Here is a 17,811-nt window from a genome sequence, read left to right on the forward strand (position 1 = left end):
AAGTGGCCACTGGGTTTGAAGTGGCCTTGTGGTCCATTCAATTTAATCCCAGTGACAGAAAGAGAGTAAAAATGCCTTGACCTTTGATTCTGAGTAGGGACCACAAGTCTGTATACCTTAATTTTTTTAAGGAGAGGAGATATACAAATTGCTTTGAACCTTTTGGCATCTGCTAATAGTCTCAGCAGGCTAAGTTCAAAACCAAATCCAAGGTAAAACTGTGGCTAGTGGAAATGAGAGGGCGGGGTGGGGGTGGGGTGGAGAAATACAACACAGTTCTGGATTGCTGTGAGTTTTCAGGGCTGAATGGCCATGTTCCAGGAAACATTCTCTCCCGATGTTTCACCCACATCTATGGCAGGCATCCTCAGAGGTTGTGAGGTCTGTTGGAAACTAGGCAAGTGAGGTTTATATATCTGTGGAATGTCCAGGGTGGAAGAAACACTATAGTTCCCCTTCCTCTTTTTCTGCCTTCCAACCAGATAAAGAAAACTGGCAGGATGTAGGGAGAGTCACTTCCAGCCAGGGTTCATACCTCATCCCGGATCTGGAACCAGGAAAGCAGTATCGGGTTCGGCTGGTGAAAGAGCACCGCACTGGAGATCTTCAAGTCATCTGGGAGTCGGAAATGTCCACTGCTGGTTCTGGTAAGTGATATTGTGGACTGCTCAGTGGCCAATGAAAAGAAAAGCTGCTATCTCTCAGTGCCAGGGGTGGCTTGGGAGAAAAAAGTCTGCAGGGGGTCTCTTCCTGAAAAATGGAGGTGCCTTAAATCATCATTCATTCAAATTTGTGGTTCTTGGCCCATCATTAGTAGAATAATGTATTGACCAAGATGGCGATTGGATCCTTAACCATCCTTGCAACTCAAAAACAGGTTATTGTTTTTTGTCGTGTCAGGAGTGACTTGAGAAACTGCAAGTCGCTTCTGGTATGAGAGAATTGGCCGTCTGCAAGGATGTTGCCCAGAGGATGCCCGGATGTTTTGATGTTTTATCATCCTTGTGGGAGGCTTCTCTCATGTCCCCGCATGAAGATTTGGAGCTGATAGAGGGAGCTCATCCACACTCTCCCCGGATTCGAACCTGTGACCTGTCGGTTTTCATTCCTGCCGGCACAGGGGTTTAACCCACTGCGCCACCGGGGGCTCCAAAAACAGTAACAACATGTAAATAAAGAACAGCAAAAAGAAACATGGCTACTGAAATTGCATGTGCAGTTACTTGACTACAATACTTAAAAAGCACTAGGCTAGTCAGGTGGGAAAGACCCACACAATCCATCTGGAGCAAGTTATAGCCATGCAGAAATTAAGAGAGATTTTTTTTTTTTTGGTCATGTCAGGAGCGACTTGAGAAACTGCAAGTCGCTTCTGGTGTGAGAGAATTGGCCATCTGCAAGGACATTGCCCAGGGAACGCCCGGATGTTTTGATGTTTTTATCATCCTTGTGGGAGGCTTCGCTCATGTCCCCGCATGAGGAGCTGGAGCTGATAGAGGGAGCTCATCCGCCTCTCCCCAGATTTGAACCTGCAACCTGTCGGTCTTCAGTCCTGCCAGCACAGGGGTTTTACCCACTGCGCCACCGGGGGCTCCATTAAGAGAGATTGAGATAGATAGATAAATAGATAGATATATCGATAGAAATCATACTCAAATGATGGAACCAAGCCCCAGTGGATACCAAGAGCTCACCATAATACATATCAGAACTCAGCTTTTAGGCAATATAGAAAACATATACATCTCGAGATAAGAGAGGTTCTGGGTATTATGATTTAATAGTTTGTCCCATCAGTTTACTGTCACAGACCAAGAGGACAAGCAAATTTCTGCATCCACACTCACCTTTGCTCTTCCTGTAACTTTTTCCAGTGTTGCCAAGTCTGAGTCCTTATTTGTGTTACCAACTGTTAGAATTTCACTGTCAATGTTGACTTTTGTAGAGAGGTGGCTGCCGAGGTAGTGGAAATGATCAACATTTTCTAATGCTACACAATTGAGCTGTATTTGTTGCACTGGAGAGCGATTGGCTGGTGGAAGAGCACTTTGGTTTTCTTGATGTTCAATGACAGGCCAAGTTTCTCGTATGCTTCTGTGAAGGTATTTAGAGTGGCTTGTAGGTTTTCTTCTCAATGTGCACAGACGACACATTCTCCTTGAAATCCAGACGGCCAAATACCTTTTAGTTCTCTGGTGTATGGCAGAAATTCTTCTCAATAGTTTTGCTATTTCTGGACTGAAGCATGGCTTCAAATTGATCATGGGCATGTTGCTGTTCGTAATCAGGTTTCCCATTCAAACCACGTATCATAATTTTCCAGTCTTGGATGATCTTTGCCAGCCTTTGCTACTTGAGATAGACCACTGGAGATGGCAGGGATAAACAAGCACCTTGGTATATAGTAATAGTCCTGGTCCTTGGTAATAGTCCCGGTCCTCAAACACTCTTTGCTCATTTGGAAAAATGCTGCACTCGCAGAGCTCAGGTGGTGTTGTATTTCAGTGTCAATGTTGACTTTTGTGAAGAGGTGGCTGCCAAGATAGTGTAAATGGGCAACGTTTTCTAATGTTACACCATTAAGCTGTATTTCTGGCATTGCATCTCTAATGTGCCTCTGAAAGATATGTAAAGGAAAGTTAATCCCCCTACAGGTCATTTTACGAGAGGTATTTTTTAAGTGAGGTCCGTTTGAACATAAGTACACAACGAAAGTTTATTTCAAAAAAGTAAATTTATTTTCAGAAAGTACATACTTCACTCTATTTTTCGACATAGTTGCCAAGTTTGTTCAAACACTTATCATACCTCTGAACCAATTTTAAAATACCCTCTTCATAAAAACTTGCTGCCTGCTCCGATAACCAAGAGTTCACTGTAATCAAAGAAGGGCAACCGGAGCAGTCCTCATCATGGACGTTGTCATGGCCATCTTTGAATTGTCGTACCCACTTACTCACTTTGCTTTCACTCATAACAGTATCACCGTACACTTCACAAATCAGTCGATGAATTTCTGCAGCAGGCAGGTTCCTTGCTGACAAAAACCGTATCACTGAGCGAACCTCGCATGCGGCGGGTGAGTTGATAGTCTTAAACATTTTTAAAGCACAGAACAGAACCGTACAGGTTAGCTACAGAGCGGAAACTGAGCACAGTTGTTCCCAAGGCATGCCAGTACACGACGCACATGCTCGTTGCGGTATGCGCGCGAAGTACTAGTGTCTACAACAAAACGGACCTTACTTAAAAAATATCACTCGTATATTCAGGAACGAAAAGCTCAATTAGGGTCAGATATTGTAACTAGAAATGGATGATGTATCACACTGAAACGTCTTTTCTCAATTGTTATTAAATTGTTTTTGAGAAGGACAATACAAAAGACGTGTGTGAGAGAGAAAGCAAGTAAATTCACACCCCAATTCACAGCAAATCCTTTACAGTCTGTCAATTCAGTGTTTACAGATGTGGTTATTTTCCCCTCTCATATGTAATTTTTTTTTATCATTTCGAGCTTTGCCTCCCTCCTGCTTGCTTGAGAATTTTTTTTTTTTTTTAATTATCTTTATTGCAAATTTTTTCAGATACATACATTAAAACAGCAATCGGTGAGGTGGGGAAGGGTAGTGTTGGGGTGGGATTGGTAACTGGGTATGGGTTGGGGGTCAGGAAACTGGGTATGGTGTACAATTGGGGTAAAGTGGGGATGGATATGGGAAAAGGGAAGGAAGGATACATGTAGGGAGGGGAATAAAAACATCGTGACTTCCAGGTTGAATAGACAGAAAATTGTTTCTTTTATACAGTACTACTGACTAGTAATACAACAGCCTTCTTACTCTATTGGTCTCGGTCTCACTACATCTTCATGGATTTTTATTTCCTCTTTTCAAGATATTCCAGAAAGTCGCTCCAATCTGTATTCTTCTTTTTATCACTGTTGATTCTTAGTCTTTGAGTAAGGAGGTCCATATTCATCACATCGTAAACTTTTAAGGTCCATTGTTCTGTTGTTGGGACCTCTCCGGATTTCCAGAGTCGTGCCAATTGGATTCTGGCCGCTGTCGAGAAGTGGAAAAACGTCTTACTTTCGTTACTATTTATGTCAAACTCACAGTCCGTTATGCCCAAAAGATAGTATTCGGGCTTTAGGGGGAATTTCTTTTTCAGAATTTTCTCTATCTCTCTATGTATTGTTCTCCAGTATGCTCTCACCTTTTTACACCCCCACCACATGTGTATGAAGGATCCAGTATTTTTTTTACATTTCCAACATTTTTGTTCCAGTTTCCCTTTACTGAATCTGGCCAGTTGTTTTGGGGTCAGGTACCATCTAAAAAATAATTTGTACCAGTTCTCCCTGTAATCGTTGGAATATGTATACTTTAATTTTTTTTTCCAGATCCCCTCCCATTCCTTGAAGCTGATAGGGCGGCCGATATCTTTTGCCCATTTTACCATGTTGCTTTTAACTTGTTCTTTCTCTGTCTCCCACCTCAATAGCACCTGATATATTTTCCTTATATGTTTCCCCTCGGAGTTTATGATTTTTTCCCAGAAGGGGTTCCCTGTTTCAAAGCCTGTTTTAAGGTCTAGGTTGTAACTTTCTCTTATTTGGTGGTATTGAAACCACGAGAGTGTAGGATCATAGCTCTTTAACTCCTCCTGGGATTTTAGGGTTGGATTGCCTGGTGTACCTTTTATTATTTCTTTATATGTCAGCCACTTTTCTCTACTAGCTCCTCTAATTTGGCTGGCCTCGTTAGGGGAAAACCATAGCGGCACTTTGAGATGGAATTTGTTTTTGTAGTTTTCCCATGTTTTTATAAGTGGGGATCTAATGAAATGATTTTCAAAGTTTCTTTCTTTTTTTGCTTTCCCTCTCCATAAGTAATTGTGCCAGCCTTGCATTATGTCGTGACCCTCCAATGCTAGTATCTTTTTCTCTTTAAGGCTAATCCATTCCTTGACCCAGCATAAGGCTGATGCATCATGGTAAAGCCTCAGATTTGGTAGTGCAAATCCGCCTCTATCTTTGCTGTCACATAGGTTAACAAAACTCACTCTATGTTTTCCCCCCTTCCATACAAATTTCTGTATATCTCTATGCCAGCTTTCGAACGTTTTCTTCGTTTTTATGATTGGGAGGGTCTGGAAAAGGTATAGCATGTCTGGGAGGACACTCATTTGTATGGCTGCTATTCTCCCCAGAAGTGAGAGCTTCAATGGTTCCCATCGCTTTAGTTTTTCTTTTATGTGTAGCCATTTTTCTTCGTAATTATTTTTGTAAAGTTGTATGTTTTTGGCAGTTAGGGTGACCCCTAGATATTTCACTTTCTTAACTATTCTAATTTCGGTTTTTTTTTGTAGGTCGTCTTCTTTCTGTTTGGAGATATTTTTTGTCAACATTTGCGTCTTTTCTTTATTTATTCTTAATCCTGCTACTGAGCCATATGTCTCAATTTCTGCTAGCCATTTATCTATTGTATTGAGGGGATCTTCAATCAGACAGACAATATCGTCTGCAAAGGCCCGGATCTTGAAGCTGTATTTCCCTATCGTTAGGCCTTTTAGTTCTTCGTTTTTTCTTATATTGTTCATTAATAATTCTAGGGTTAGTATAAAGATGAGGGGGGATAGAGGGCAGCCCTGTCTGGTTCCTTTTTCGATGGTAAATCTAGATGACGATTGGTCATTAATTATTATATTTGCAAACTGTTGTGAGTAAAGGGCCTCAATAGCTGTATTAAAGTGATAACCCATATCCATCTCCTTTAGTGTTTCTTTAATCAGGAACCAGTTGACGTTGTCGAACGCCTTTTCGGCGTCCAAAAATAAAAATGCGACTTCTTTATTTATTTTTTTGTCATAATATTCTATCGCATCTACTATTATGCGGATGTTCTCCTTAATCTGCCGCCTGGGCAAAAAGCCTTTCTGTTCTTCCTCTATCCTTTCCGTGAGTATGGTTTTTAACCTATTCGCGAGAATACCAGTAAATATTTTATAATCATTGTTAATAAGGGAGATTGGCCTATAGTTTTTGGTTTTAGTATTGTCGGAGTTTTCTTTGGGTATCAGCGTTATATTAGCTGTTTTCCAGGTGTCCGGAATGATCCCTTCTTCTAGGGTCTTATTCATCACCTTTAGTAATGGATTCGCTAACGGTTCTAAGAAAGTTTTGTAGTATAATGATGTTAAACCGTCTGGGCCAGGTGCTTTTCGGGGGGGAGAATTCTTGATTATTTTTTCTAATTCTTCTTTTGAGATTTTTCTGTTTAGGTTTTCTCTCTGTGATTCTGTTATTTTTATTATGTTTTGTCTACCTAAAAATTTCATCACCTCTTCCTTTGCAATCTTGTCTTCTGCATATAATTTCTTATAATATTTTACGAATTGGTCAAGAATGTCTGATGTTTTGTGGAAGGTCTCCCCCCCCTCCACTATTTGTGTTATCCTACGAGATTGTTTTTTTATAGCAAGCTTCCTGGCCAGCCATCGACTTACTCCGTTAGCATTTTCAAAATATTCTTGTTTTACATATTTTAGTTTTTTTTCCATCTCCTCTAGATCTAATGTATTTAATTTTTTCCTTATTAAGTCTAATTGATAATGTAGTTTTTGATTCGTTGGGTTCTGTTTGGCTTGTTTTTCTTGATCCTCTAGTTCTTTCCTTAGCTTCTCGTATTCTTCTTTCTTAGTTCTTTTTTCTCTAGTTGCATGTTCGATAAAGTGTCCCCTCATATATGCTTTTGAGGCATCCCATATAGTCTCTATAGCCGTATCTTTTTCTGTGTTGAAAAAGAAGAATTCTTTTATCAATCCCTTGTATCTATTTAAGTCGTGTTCTCTTTTAAGTAGGTGTTCATTTAACTTCCAGTTATATGTTGATCTTTCGCTGTCATTCTCCCTTATTATAATTAGGGTTGGGGCGTGGTCCGATGTTAGAATTGGCAATATTTTGGATTTCTCTACTTTGTTTACTATAGATTTTGAGCACCAGATCATGTCAATACGTGACCATGATAGGTGACGATTGGAGAAGAAGGTGTAGTCTATCTCTCTCTTGTGTTGCATTCTCCATATATCTACCATGTCTAGCTCTTCTAACAAGTTAGTACACATTTTGGGAAGGGCCCCTGTTGTACCCGATGATGTACCGTTCCCTCTTTTAGTTGATTTATCCCTTTGTACGTCAATCACCCCATTGAAATCTCCCATAATCAGCAATTCATCGTATTCCTGGCCTAGGATACAGTTCTTCAATTTTTTTATAAATTCCACTTTCCCACCGTTAGGTGCATAAATGTTACATAAGAGTGTCTTTTTTCCATTTGATTCTATCATCACTCCCAGGATTCTCCCTTGCCCATCTTTAAAGGCTAATTTTGGCATTAGGTTCTCTTTAACATAGGTAGCAACCCCTCTCTTTTTTTCCTCACAGCATGCACAAAAAAGTGTCCCCAGTCTCTTTTGTTCCAAGTAGGAGGCATGCTTCTCTAAAATATGTGTTTCTTGAATACATATTATCTCGCACTTCTCCTTACTTAATGAGTGCCAGATTTTCTTTCTTTTTTGGGGCGTGTTAAGTCCATTGACATTCTGGGATATTATCTTAATTTTTGGATCCATTTAAATTTGTTTTTAAATACCTTATTTTCATCCCTCTGTGTGGTAACTCCTATGCCTTCTTGTTGCTGTGGGACCCTGGGTGATTTTTTTCTTGCCCTCTTCCTCTTTTTCTTAATCAGTTCCGTCTCAGTCGGGGACTCTTCCATACTGTCTTCTTCTCCTGCCGTTTTTTCCTCCGATCCGGGAGGGGCAGTCTCTTTTTTGTTGAATGGTGTCTGTAGGGTTTTACCTTCGTCTCTTTGCAAGTTCTCCCAAAAGACTTTTGCCTCCGACTCTGAGGTTACCCAGTGTCTTTTGTCCCTCCAGGTGATCATCACACCTTCTTTTTTCTCCCATCTGAATCGGATGTTTCTTTTTTTAAGTTCTTCGGTTAGGAAGTGATACTTTCTTCTCTTCTCCAGAATTGTTATAGGAATTTCTTTCAGGATTACGATCTTGTTGCCTTTGTAGGTTATTGGTGACTTTGCATTTTCTCTTAAAATTCCATCCCTTACGCTTTTTCTCGTAAATTGAACCAAAATATCTCGGGGAACGTTGTGGCTCTTAGCGTAGTTAGAGTTAATTCTGATGACTCGGTCGATGCTTTTTTCCATAGGTTCTTGGATTTTTCTCCCAACGTTAGCCACCAGTTCTTCAATTATTTCCCTGGTGTTTTCATTCTCTTCTTCCTTTATGTTGCGGAATCGTAATTGAGATTCCTTTTCTCTTAGTTCCTGTAACTCCTGTTGTTGTTTTAGGTTTGAAATTGTTCCTTCCATTACCCTCATCTTCTTTTCCAGATTCAGTTGTTGATCTTTAAAAGTCTCATTTTCATTTTTGAGTGTCTTATTTTCTTGTTTTAGTCTAGTTATATCTTCTCTTACTATTGTTAATTCCCTATTTAGAGCCAGATGTAATTCTTCCTTAATATCATTTTTTATTGTTTTTATCTCTCCCTTCAACTCTTCTTTCAGGGCGGTATTTTGTTTGTCCTGTTTATCCTGCATGCCCTGCACTACTGTGTGAAGCCTTGTTATCTCTTTCAGGATATCATTTAAGTTTGGTTCTTCTGTGGGTGTGTCTTTTTTCCCTCCCCCTTTTTTTTCTTTGTCTTTTTCTTTGTCCATTTTCTCCATTCTTTTTTGGACTGACATCACTGGTGATACGGGTGTTGTTTTCCTTTGTCTTTCTATTATACCTTCTCCTATTTCCTCTATTTCTTGTATGTCTTTTGGCCTTTCCCTTTCCCTGGTTTGCCTTCTGTATTTTTTTTTTTCTAATTAAGCTTTGTTAATTTATTTTTTTATTGGTTCTTGTTTATTTTATTTTTCTATTTTTTCTCTCATTGCTGTATTTTTGGTTGTTAAATTACTTTGTTTACTTTATTTTATTTTATGATTACTACTTTTATTATTATTTATTATTATTATTTTATTTTAATTTATTATTATTATTATTGTTCTTGTTTAAATAATTTTTTTCCTTTATTGTATTCCTTTATTATTTATTTCTTATATTTTTTATTTAATTATATATAAATTTATCAATAATATACCTACATATACCTATATATATATATATATTATTTTCTATATTTTTTTTAGTTTAATTTAATTTTTATTTTATTTTTCTTCTTTTTCTTTAATTAATTCTTCTTTAGTTAATTTTTATTTTATTTTATTTTTCTTCTTTATTTATTATTATTATTATTATTTTATTTTATTTTATTTTATTTTATTATATTATTATATTTTATTTTATTATTATTTTTTATTTGTGTATTATTTGTTTATTTTCCTTTACTCCTTAGGTTCTTCTCGCGAGGTTTCTCTACTCCCGTGAGGTCTCCTTGTTGTGTGTGCTTCTCTTGAGGCTCCCTTGAGGCTCTCCGCTGTTCCCACCGCTTTCTCTTTCACTTTCTTCTCTCCTCCCTTGTCCTCTGGTCTCCTTCTCACAAGGAGTGCCTTGGGGAGGGGGGGAAGCCTGGAAAGAACTAGCGCCGCAGAACCTCGGTGAGTCAGATCTTCTCGGTAGCCAGGTGAGATTTGCTTTAGGGTTTCTTTTTTCTTTCCTTTAAGTTCAAATTCCCCCTTCCGTGTCTTCATCAACTTTTAGGAATTCGGAGGGAAAGAGGGGAGCTTGAGCGTTTGTGAGGGGGGGGGGGGATTTGCTGGTTGCTGTGTTTGCGGCGTTTGGGTCCCAGCACTGTTGTTGGCTGTTATTGGCTTGATCTCCTTGCTTCTTTGCCTCGAGAATCCCTGTTTCCCTGGGCGAAAATTCTTTTCAGTGCTCTGGGTCTCCTCTGATCTTCTCAGGGCTCAGGATTTTTCGGATACCTCGGACCCTTCCCGCTGTTTCTTTTCTTAACCTTGCTCCTTCACTCTCCACCCTCTCTTCTTCTCTCTTCTTCTCCTCTCTTCTCTTCTTTCCCCTCTACGAGTCTCTTATGTCTTATTTCTCCTCCGAAGCTTCTCTGAAGCTCTTCACTCTTTGTTTACTGGTCCTATGAGTTTCCTATATATTTCAAGTTTCCATTTCTTATGGAGCTTGAATCTTCCTTCGTTGTCAATATATTCACTCTGTCTCTTTAAGATTCTTCTCTACTTCTACATTCAGCAACTTCGGCAACTTCGACCATTCTTCACCCCCTTGATTTCTGTCTTGCTTCTCGTTGTATTTGTTTATATATACTGTTCTATTCACCTTTTTCTTTCTACTTTCCTTAGTTTCCTTTGCTTCTGTATTTGTGGCGGCTGGCGGGTTATCCCGGACCATCCGGGGCCCGCGTTTTAACCTCACCCCTCGGTTTGTCTTGGGGGGTCTCCGGAGGGAGCTCACGAACCGAGGGTCTTGCAGCCCTGTTTATCCACGGGGCGGGGGGAGATACACTCACCCTGAGGTAGACAAACTGGAGGCAAGCTCTGACGAGCGTCGGCAGCTTGCAGCACCCGCCATCTTGCCGCCACCGGAAGTCGCTTGAGAATTTTAATAGGTTTCCCGATGTATTATTTATGGCTGTTGTTATTTGATGTGACATCTTTCAGGGGAGGAAGGACTTATTGTGATCTGACACCCATGTCAGATTCATACGATCAGAAAGTGCGGTGTGGGAGGAGACGCCAATTGAACGGCTTCTCTTTGGGCTTTGGAAAAGATGATGAAGGCAGGGGTTTCACGACTGGCTCAAAATCTTTCCAATACAAGGAAATGGAGAGAGGCATTGTTCCTTCTTTGCTGGAGACAAAGGGGCTTTAAAAATAAAATCACCAGCTGCTGTTTAAATGGCAAGAGAGTCCATTTTCAGCTGTATGTGAAAGCAAGAGAAATATATTAGATTTGTGCCTGGAATGTGCAGTGGGGCTGGAGAGAGATTCAAATAGAAAATGTTAGTGACATATTGCTTTGCTTTCCCTTCCCTCCAAGCTGTTGAGGAGGGGGGAGAGACATAATGATCCATTTGCCAGGCCACAACATAATAATCTTTTAGATATCAGGGGAAAACTATTCCATTCTCTCACAATTTTGGCTGTGTTTAATTATCAGTTGCCAGGTTGATGCCACAATGGAGGATGTGTGTGTACTTTTGTGCCAGTAACATTGATTGGGTGTTGATTTCTAGCTATTTTTACGGGGGTTTTGGCCACCTCTTTATTACTCCATTGTCTGTTTTTGCAATGTGTTTATTTTATTGGAAGCTGCCTTCAAAGCATGTGCAGAAAGGCTAGGAATGCAAATTGACATTGACAAAATACTCCCAGTTTCACTGCTTGTAAATAAAGGTAGAGAGAGAGAGAGATGCCAAAGGCAAAGGATAAAACATAGCAGAATTATTTCCTAAAATGTCCAGGAAAATAAAAAGGGTTGCAATTTATTTCATATCTATATAAATAAAAATGTAATGTTCGTTTGAGGGATTGTTGTTGTTGTTGTTCATTCGTTCAGTCGTCTCCGACTCTTCGTGACCTCATGGACCAGCCCACGCCAGAGCTCCCTGTCAGCCGTGACCACCCCCAGCTCCTTCAAGGTCAGTCCAGTCACTTCAGGGATGCCATCCATCCATCTTGCCCTTGGTCGGCCCCTCTTCCTTTTGCCTTCCACTTTCCCCAGCATAATTGTCTTCTCTAGGCTTTCCTGTCTCCTCATGATGTGGCCAAAGTACTTCAACTTTGTCTCTAGTATCTTTCCCTCCAGTGAGCAGTCGGGCTTTATTTCCTGGAGGATGGACTGGTTGGATCTTCTCGCAGTCCAAGGCACTCTCAGAACTTTCCTCCAGCACCACAGCTCAAAAGCATCGATCTTCCTTCGCTCAGCCTTCCCTAAGGTCCAGCTCTCACATCTGTAGGTTACTACAGGGAATACCATGGCTTTGACTAGGCGGATCTTTGTTGCCAGTCTGATGTCTCTACTCTTTACGATTTTATCAAGACTGGACATTGCTCTCCTCCCAAGAAGTAAGCGTCTTCTGATTTCCTGGCCACAGTCTGCATCTGCAGTAATCTTTGCGCCTAGAAATACAAAGTCTGTCACGGCCTCCACATTTTCTCCCTCTATTTTCCAGTTGTCAATCATTCTTGTTGCCAAGAATGAATAATCTTGGTTTTTTTGACGTTTAGCTGCAACCCGGCTTTTGCGCTTTCTTCTTTCACCTTGATTAGAAGGCTCCTCAGCTCCTCCTCGCTTTTGGCCATCAGAGTGGTGTCATCTGCATATCTGAGGTTGTTAATGTTTCTTCCAGCAATTTTCACCCCAGCCTTGCATTCATCAAGCCCCGCACATCGCATGATGTGTTCTGCATACATGTTTAAAAAGGTTGGGTGAGAGGATGCAGCCTTGCCGTACGCCTTTCCCAATCTTGAACCAGTCTGTTGTTCCGTGGTCAGTTCTGACTGTTGCTACTTGGTCCTTGTACAGATTCCTCAGGAGAGAGACAAGGTGGCTTGGGATGCCCATCCCACCAAGAACTTGCCACAATTTATTATGATCCACACAGTCAAAGGCTTTAGAATAGTCAATGAAGCAGAAGTAGATGTTTTTCTGAAACTCCCTGCCTTTCTCCATTATCCAGCGGATATTGGCAATCTGGTCTCTCGTTCCTCTGCCTTTTCTAAACCTAGCTTGAACATCTGGCAACTCTCGCTCCATGTATTGCTGGAGTCTTCCTTGCAGGATCTTGAGCATTACCTTACTGGCATAAGAAATAAGGGCCACTGTACGGAAGTTTGAGCAGTCTTTCGCATTTCCCTTTTTTGGTATGGGGATATAAGTTGATTTTTTCCAGTCTGATGGCCATTCTTGTGTTTTCCATATTTGCTGGCATATGGCACGCATCACCTTGACAGCATCATCTTTTAAGATTTTAAACAGTTCAGCTGGGATCCCATCATCTCCTGCTGCCTTGTTGTTAGCAATGCTTCTTAAGGCCCATTCAACCTCACTCCTCAGGATGTCTGGTTCTAATTCATTCACCACACCATCAAAACTATCCTCGATATTATTATCTTTCCTATACAGATCTTCTGTATAGGAAGCCCAAATGTGAACACTGATGGAGTTTGGGGGGAATAGAATCTTGACATCTGGGAGTTGTAGTTGCTGGGATTTATAGTTCAGGGATTAACAGAACTCAAAAACCAGTGGGCCCATTGACACCAAATTTGGACGGCATACACCTAACAACCCAATGTATGTCCTTTACTCAAAAATTTTAATTTTGTCATTTGGGAGTTGTAGTTGCTGGGATTTATAGTTCACCTATAATCAAAGAGCATCCAATTCTGAACCCCACCAATGATGGAATTGAACCAAACTTGGCAAACAGTTCTCCCATGACCAACAGAAAATGCTGGAAGGATTTGGTGGGCATTGACCTTGAGTTTGGGAGTTGTAATTCACCAACATCCAGAGAGCACTGTGGACTCAAACAATGATGGATCTGGACCAAACTTGGCACGAATATTCCATATGCCCAAATGTGAACACTGATGGAGTTTGGGGGGAATAGAATCTTGACAACTGGGAGTTGTAGTTGCTGGGATTTATAGTTGACCTACAATCACAGAGCATTCCGAACCCCACCAATGACAGAATTGGGCCAAACCTTCCACACAGAACCCCCATGTGGGCCACAGCAATGCATGGCAGGGGATGGCTGCCCTTTATCCCTTACTGACTGCCTTATCTCCCCCTACACAAAATATCTGACACCAGTTCTTTGTTTCTTCTCCTCTCCCTTCCCCCCAATCTTGCTTTGCTAACACAGGTATCTGGAGAGGTAAGAGGGAAAGGGGGCTATGCTGGCTGCCTTATCTCCCCCTACACAAAATATCTGACACCAGTTCTTTGTTTCTTCTCCTCTCCCTTCCCCCCAATCTTGCTTTGCTAACACAGGTATCTGGAGAGGTAAGAGGGAAAGGGGGCTATGCTGGCTGCATGTTGCCTGTGGAAGGTGGGGCTGGATAGGATCCTCGCACATCCCCTTGCTCCTCTCTCCATCCCTCCCTCCCTCTCAATCTCTCTCACACACCACACATTTGCAGCTTTGATCGCACCAGGGCAAAATTGAGAACATTTTCACAAGACTTAAATACTACTTAAAAATAGAATGAAATTGCTAATCATAAAATCTGTATATATAAAGATGTAATGTTAGTTTTTGGGAAAAACATAACTCAGAAACCACTGGATGAACTGACACGGAATTTTGACACAAGACACCCAACAACCCAATGTATGTCCATCTCCCCTAAAAACACACAAAAAAATCCCAGCAGAATGGACTTAACCCCCCCCCCCACAAACAATATATACATATACGCTCATATACATATACAAATGAACACATACATACCCACACATATATACACAAGCACACACAAATATACACATACATATAAACATTCACACATATATACATATACACATGCACACATACACACATATACGTATACACATACATATATACACACATATATGCATATACACAAGCACACACATATACACAATATACATATACACATATAAACACAGAAATACATATATGCATACAGATACATATACACACATATATACACATATACACAGATATATACTCACATAAAACAGGTACACAGACTGGGCCACAGCAATGCATGGCAGGGGACAGCTAGTATGCAATAAATTGCAACCCTTTTTATTTTCCTGGACATTTTAGGAAATAGTTCTGCTATGTTTTATCCTTTGCTTTGGGCATTGCAGTGATTTTCTTGTGTTCTGCCCTCATTCTATTTTTTTCCCAACTTACTTTTATTATTTAGATTTGTGTGCAGTCACGTGAATGAAGGTTTGAAATATCTATATAAATAAAAATGTAATGTTTGTTTGTGGGATTAACATAACTCAAAAACCACTGAACGAATTGCTGCCAAATTGGGCCACAAGACACCCACTAACCCAAGGAGTGACCATCACTCAAAAATGATTTTATCATTTGGGAGTTGTAGTTGCTGGGATTTATAGTTCACTTACAATCAAAGAGCATTCTGAACTCCACCAATGATGGAACTGGACGAAAAATGGCACACAAGACTCCCATGACCAGCAGAAAACACTAGAAGTATTTGGTGGGCATTGACCTTGAATTTGGGAGTTGTAGTTCACCAACATCCAGAGAGCACTGTGGACTCAAACAATGGATCTGGACCAAACTTGGCACGAATATTCCATATGACCAAATATGAACACAGATGGAGTTTGGGGGAAATAGACCTTGACATTTGGGAGTTGTTGTTACTGGGATTTATAGTTCACCTACAATCAAAGAGCATGCTGAACCCCACCAACGACAGAATTGGGGCAAACTTCCCACACAGAACCCCCATGACCAACAGAAAATACTCAAGGCCATCCAATCCAACTCCCTTCACCAGAACAAGAAAACGTAATCAAAGCCCTCCTGACAAAGAGCCATCCAGCCATAGATATAGATAGATAGATATGATTCACACCCAGAGATCTAGTATCATAGATTTGAAAGAGACCCCTAAAGAAGGACATTATGTGTTGCATGTTCCAGAGTAGGCAGACCAGACAATCTCCGCATCAACACTGACAAAGAAACAACAAGAAATACTGTTTACCCACAAGCATCAAGACATTACTTATATTAGAAATCAACACTTTTTAATTACTTTATTTTCCAGATCACCAGACTGGGCCACAGCAACGCGTGGCAAGGGATGGCTAGTAGGAAATAAATGAGGTGAAGCGTCTAGGGACACAGCTGTCGATTCATCCCAATAGTATTTTCTGAACTGCCACGGATATATACTTAATTACCAAAGCCAAGGATCATTGCTTATGATTTGTTTTATAACCTTCTGGGACTATTTTAAGTATCTCAATATAGACTTGATAACCTGAAGCACAACATACATGAGAAGGCCAAATAGACATGGGGTAGTAGCAGATTTCTCAGTCTTTTGTGAACAAGTTTGCATTTCTACAACCACCAAATAAAGAAAGAAGTAAAACAGGTTTTTTTCTTTCCCCTTTTTCCTTCCCTTCCCTCTTCTCTTTTTCTTAACTTTCCTATTTGGAAATTGTTCCCACACTTTCGATATATTTTCTTTTTTTGCTAAAAGCATAATAAAAATCTATAAAAAAAACCAAGTGATGGTTATTAATTTTTTTTGGCATGGTATGCAAGCATTTGTGTCACTGAACATCTTTTGTGGAGAAAGGAATGAGAAGGATTCCCCTCATTTATTCCCCCCTTCCTGGCATATTCCATTTCTTACTGCTCTGCAAAGGCAAAGAAGAATTAACTGTACATAGGAGCCCTTGGTGGTGCAGTGGGTTAAACTGCTGAACTTGCTGACCAAAAGGTTGGTAGTTCGAATCCGGGGAGCGGGGTGAGCTCCCAATGTTAGGCCCAGCTTCTGCCAACCTAGTAGTTCAAAAACATGCAGATGTGAGTGGATCAATATGTACCACTTCTGCAGGAAGGTAACGCCGCTCCATGCCGGCCACATGACCTTAGAGGTGTCTATGGACAACGCCAGCTCTTCAGCTTAGAAATGGAGATGAGCACCACCCCCAGAGATGGACATAACAAGACTTAATGTCAAGGGAAAATCTTTACCTTTACCTTAAGCCGTATATGTAATGAGATAGCAATAGCTCAATGGAAGAGGAAAAGCTTTACAGATTCAGTCGTTTCCCTATCCCTAATCCCTAAACCATTGCTTCTCCACATTTTTGCCAGACAGGAGCATTCTTGGTAGTCAGACTGTAGAGTTGGACAGCTTTACTTAGGCGATCCCTCGTAGTCCGAGGATGATGGTCCTCCAAGTTCGGTGTCCTGGCGGTGGGTCCGTAGGTGACTGTGGAGCCCTATTCTTGATCTGCATCTTCTTCTGCACTGAGGGCATTGCTTTCCAGGTGGAAGGCGGTCTCGATCGGGGTTGGCTTGACACGTCTTCCTCTTGACACGTTTCTCTCTTTCACCCTCCATTCGTGCCTCTTCAAATTCTGCAGCACTGATGGTCACAGCTGACCTCCAGCTGGAGCGCTCAAGGGCCAGGGCTTCCCAGTTCTCAGTGTCTATGCCAGAGTTTTTAAGGTTGGCTTTGATCCCATCTTTGAATCTCTTTTCCTGTCCACCAACATTCCATTTTCCGTTCTTGAGTTCGGAGTAGAGCAACTGCTTTGGAGACGGTGGTCGGGCATCCGGACAACGTGGCCGTCCAGCGGAGTTGATAGAGGAGGACCATCACTTCAATGCTGGTGGTCTTTGCTTCTTCCAGCACACTGACGTTTGTCCACTTGTCTTCCCAAGAGATTTGCAGATTTTCCGGAGGCAGCACTGATGGAATCGTTCCAGGAGTTGCATGTGACGTCTGTAGATGTCAAAGGCGTATTGTAGGGTTGGGAGGACAATAGCTTTATAAACAAGCACCTTGGTATCCCTACGGATGTCCCAGTACTCAAACACTCTCTGCTTCATTCGGAAAAATGCTGCACTCGCAGAGCTCAGACGGTGTTGTATTTCGGTCTCGATGTTGACTTTGGGGGAGAGGTGGCTGCCAAGGTAGCGGAAATGGTCTACATTTTCTAATGTTACACCATTAAGTTTTATCTCTGGCATAGGAGAGGGTTTGGCTGATTACTACTGGAACAGCACTTTGTTTTCTTGATGTTCAATGACAGGCCGAGCTTCTT

General features: G+C 41.0%; 1 protein-coding gene across 1 annotated transcript in view; it reads left to right on the forward strand.

Annotated features, from left to right (window-relative positions):
• The window catches only part of L1CAM (L1 cell adhesion molecule), a 214,721-nt gene that overhangs the window by 184,265 nt on the left and 12,645 nt on the right, over positions 1 to 17,811 (forward strand). Inside the window, exon 25 of the mRNA XM_067464195.1 lies at positions 483 to 647. Coding sequence (XP_067320296.1) covers positions 483 to 647 — 165 coding nt within the window. The remainder of the gene's footprint in view (positions 1 to 482; positions 648 to 17,811) is intronic.

This window comes from Anolis sagrei, chromosome 2, assembly GCF_037176765.1.
Source record: "Anolis sagrei isolate rAnoSag1 chromosome 2, rAnoSag1.mat, whole genome shotgun sequence".
Lineage (NCBI taxonomy): Eukaryota > Metazoa > Chordata > Lepidosauria > Squamata > Dactyloidae > Anolis > Anolis sagrei.